Here is a 4,349-nt window from a genome sequence, read left to right as displayed (position 1 = left end):
GGTTCAAGCGATACTTCTGCTTCAGCCTCTCGAGTAGCTGGGACTACAAGCGAGCACCACTATGCCCAGCTAATTTTTGTATTTTTTATTAGAGATGGGGTTTCACCATATTGGCCAGACTGGTCTCGAACTCCTGATCTCGTGATCCTGTCGCCTCAGCTTTCCAGAGTGCTGGGATTACAGGCATGAGCCACTGTGCCCTGCCAATATTAACAAATAAATTTTGATGAATTTAATTTTTCATCAAAAATATTATTGAACACTCACTATGGGTGATATGCTGTGCTGAGCAAAGCAGCTGCAAAGTTGCTTCAGGTATAATTCTGCCCCCTGGTATTGGACCAGGATTCATATTTTGACCATAATAAATTAAAACAAGGTCAGCTTCTTCAATAAATAAGTTCCCTTAGATTGAGTTTAAAACTGGCAGATTTTTATAGAATTACAATCTGAAGAAAATGGTGGTATAACATGATTTCCTATATAAGAATATGTTGAAGGTGTAACAACATCATTAATCTAGTTGATTTTCCCAGTATTTGCCAAGTCAGTTCCTTAAATCTTCATAAAAGTCTTGGAACTCAAATAGAAGGAAATCTCTTTTAGTGGATGAAAAATACTTTGTTTTGTTTCATAGGTTAAGAGCAGGATTATGTGATCGCTGTGCAGTAACTGAAGAACATATGCGGAAAAAACAGCAAGAGTTTGAAAATATCCGGCAGCAGAATCTTAAACTTATTACAGAACTTAGTGAGTTTCCTTTCTTCATGTATTAATTATTTAAAGTATATAATGTATTGTTGTTAAGACTTATTAGTAAATTGATTGTAATTAAATGGATTGTTTACATGTATTTTTTCTTATTTAGTAAAAGTTCAAATGTCCTTTTTTGTACTTTTTGTAGATTTAATCTCTTGCTTAATTTAGTAAGAAATAGGATACAGAAAGGTTGTGCAAATACTGTCCACATTGGTCTTAAAGTCATCAGTTCTAAGACAAGAAGCAGGTTTTTTTTTTTTTTTTTTGGACATGTCCATATTTGCTTCTTTGGTTTTATCTTTATTTCATGTAACCTTAATACTTAGTAAAGTTAAATACAAAGCAGACAATTTAGTGTTCTACAGTTTTCTCTCTTGGTATCTATGACATACTGTTTTCATAAGTATACTATTTTCAGTTTATTCTCCTTACCTATTGAGTGTAGAGTTTTTCTACATTCTTAGCTGCCTTCTTTTATTCTTTTAATACTTCTGTTAATCTTACTCTCTTATAACTATTTATTTCTTTGGGTGACCATCACCTGGATTTCCCATAAGCAGCTCACAATCAATATATTCAAAATCTAATTAATTATCTTCTTTTCCAAACTAATTCTGTCTTCTATTTTTTTCTGTTAATTATATTGCTATCCTCTGGTTATTCAAGTAAGAATATTGAATATATGTTCATTGTTTTAAAAAGAGATAAGAAAGAATATAACTTTATTCTGCTCCCAGAGGTAACTACTGTTAGTAGTCTGATACATATCTATCCAGGTCCAGGTTTTTCTGTCTCTGTCCCTTGTTAGACCCCACTTCCCTCCCTTCTCCTTTTAATTTTAATGGGATCATACCATACTTTGTGTTCTAATGTGTTATTTCACTTTAGACTATGTCTTGAAAGTCTTTACATGTTAATATGTCTATAGATTCTATGGTGTATATGGGTGAACATGTGCATATATTTATTTAGGAATGTAAGAATATTATCAATGAGTAGAAAACTGTTACATCTCAATAAATATATAGTTGTTCCTTGTCATCTGTAGGGTATTGGTTCCAGGACCCTGACACATACAAAAATCCTTGGATGCTCAAGTACCTTATATAAAGTCACATAGTATTTGCATATAACCTACCCACGTTCTCCTGCATACTTTAAATCATCTCTAGATTCCTTATAATACCAAGTGCAGTCTCTACACATCACTTCATTTGTGTGAATTAAATGTATTCAGTGTGTGGCAAATTTAAGTTTTGCTTTTTGGAACTTTGTAGAATTGTTTTTTCCCAGATGTTTTCCATCCACAGATTCAGAACTCACAGATACAAAAGGCCAACTGTAGTTGAGATCCACAGTCATATGATTGTTAGTACTACTGGAAATAATCTCCAGTAATGTCTACATATCTATATTTCCAGCAACATTATCTAAAATAGAGCCAAAAACTCCAAGCAAGCAAAAAAGCTTGTCTAGGTGTTAAAGACAACATTTTTTTAAATGGCTGCATTGTATGCCGTAGTATAGGTGTCAATTTTTTAGCTATTGTCACATTAATGGACTACTCAACTTTTTGTTTGAATGTTTGAGAATTTTTGTTTTCTTACATCCTCTTCAGATTTGGGCAAAAATGTATTAATAATAATCAATCTAGTGGGTGAAGAATTATACCTTTTTAAAATTGGCATTCCCTGTGACTGTTCCAATCAAGTATTATTTTATATGATCATCTTCTTGAGTGAATGGCTTATTTATTCTTTGCCCAGTCTTAAATTGCCCTATTTGCTGTTTGTATTTTTTAATTAAGAGTTATTTATATATTATGGAAGGATTATTACACTTTGGTGGATATATTATGCATATATTTTCTACCTTGCTTCCTGTTGACTTCATTTTTAACTACTTGACATGTGGAAGTTTTGTATATTTTCTTACCTTGTTTAGGAAGGCTTTCTCTACCCCCAAGAATATAAAAATATTCTCCAATTTTTGTACATACGATGTATGTATACACACACACATAAATTTGCATATTTAATCCATCTGGAATTTTTAACATGGAATGTGAAGTAGAAATTTGCCATCTTTAGAGTTTGCAGGCATTCATCCTCAAGCTTATTGTCTCATGGTCAAAAGATGGCAGGTACTTTTTCAGGCTTCGTGACTGCGTTCATACAAGAAGGAAGAAGCAGCAGCAAAAGGCCGAAAGGAGCATGCCAGGAGAGTCTTTTAAAAAAAAAAAAAGCTTCTTCGAACATCCACCCAATAACTTTTGCTTCAGTCTCGCTAGTCAGGAACCACCCCGACCCTCCAACTCACCCCCATCATTGGAAGATGACTAAGGATTTCTTTCATTAGCTTTATTTTGCTGCAGATTGTCTAGGTAAAAATATCATTTGCAAATAGTGACAATTTCATCTTTTCTTTCAATTATTTTTAGTTTCTTTTGGTGATTGTTTTTCTTTACATACTTTATTGGCCTAAGGGACTTTAGGCTACTGCCCAGAATAGCAGTTGATACATAATGAAAGACTAGACTATATTACATTTAAGTGTGCTATGGCCTTCTAGTAGATACGTGAAGTTAAGTTATGGATATTTCCTTCTGTGCCTCTTTTGCTAAGTTTTGCTTAATTGTGAATTTATACAATTCTTAGCATCTGTTCAGGTAGTGAGTTTTACTGATAGCTTTTCTAGGGTGAACCAGTGTTTTAATTTCTTTTTTTTTTTTTTTGAGACAGAATCTCACATTGTCACCCTGGCTGGAGTGCAGTGGCATCATCTCTGCTCACTGCAACCTCCACCTCCTGGGTTCTTTCAAGCAGCTCTCTTGCCTCAACCTCACAAGTAGCTGGGATTACAGGCACCCACCACCACGCCCAGATCATTTTTTATATTTTTGGTAGAGACGGGGTTTCACTATATTGGCCAGGCTGGTCTTGAACTCCTGACCTCATGATCCGCTTACCTCGGCCTCCCAAAGTGCTGGGATTACAGTTGTGAGCCATCACACCCAACCCCAATGTTTAATTTCTAAAACAGACAGACTTGATATGTTAATGTTTTAATTGGGGAGCGTACATTTAAATATCATTTTGTCCATTCCGTTTTTCTGCTATCGAGGTTCTATTACGATCAAAGAATTAGGCCAGGCGCTGTGGCTCTCGTCTGTAATCCCAACACTTTGGGAAGCCGAGGCGGGTGGATCACGAGGTCAGGAGTTCAAGACCAGCCTGGCCAAGATGGTGAAACCCCGTCTCTACTAAAAAAAAAACCACACACACACATACACACACAAAAATTAGCCGGGCATGGTGGCAGGTGCCTGTAATCCCAGCTTCTCAGGAGGCTGAAACAGAGAATTGCTTGAACCTGGGAGGCAGAGATTGCAGTGAGCCGAGATCACGCCTCTGCACTTCAGCCTCGGCGACAGAGTGAGACTCTCTTTCAAAAAAGAAAAGATCAAAGAATTAACTAGGATGCTTTGAATCATTTTTACATTCTTTTTTTTTTTTTTTTTTTTTTTTTTGAGATGGAGTTTCTCTTGTCGCCCAGGCTGGAGTGCAGTGGTGAGATCTCAGCTCAGTGCA

At 35.6% G+C, this 4,349-nt stretch overlaps 1 protein-coding gene across 1 annotated transcript in view; it reads left to right on the top strand.

Annotated features, from left to right (window-relative positions):
* RBBP8 (retinoblastoma binding protein 8) overlaps positions 1-4,349 on the top strand; it is a 104,747-nt gene that overhangs the window by 41,336 nt on the left and 59,062 nt on the right. Inside the window, exon 5 of the mRNA XM_011988097.1 lies at positions 638-750. Coding sequence (XP_011843487.1) covers positions 638-750 — 113 coding nt within the window. The remainder of the gene's footprint in view (positions 1-637; positions 751-4,349) is intronic.

This window comes from Mandrillus leucophaeus, unplaced genomic scaffold, assembly GCF_000951045.1.
Source record: "Mandrillus leucophaeus isolate KB7577 unplaced genomic scaffold, Mleu.le_1.0 Scaffold322, whole genome shotgun sequence".
NCBI classification, from domain to species: domain Eukaryota; kingdom Metazoa; phylum Chordata; class Mammalia; order Primates; family Cercopithecidae; genus Mandrillus; species Mandrillus leucophaeus.
Note: the sequence above shows the minus strand (reverse complement) of the source record. Positions and strands in the feature narration are given on the sequence as shown.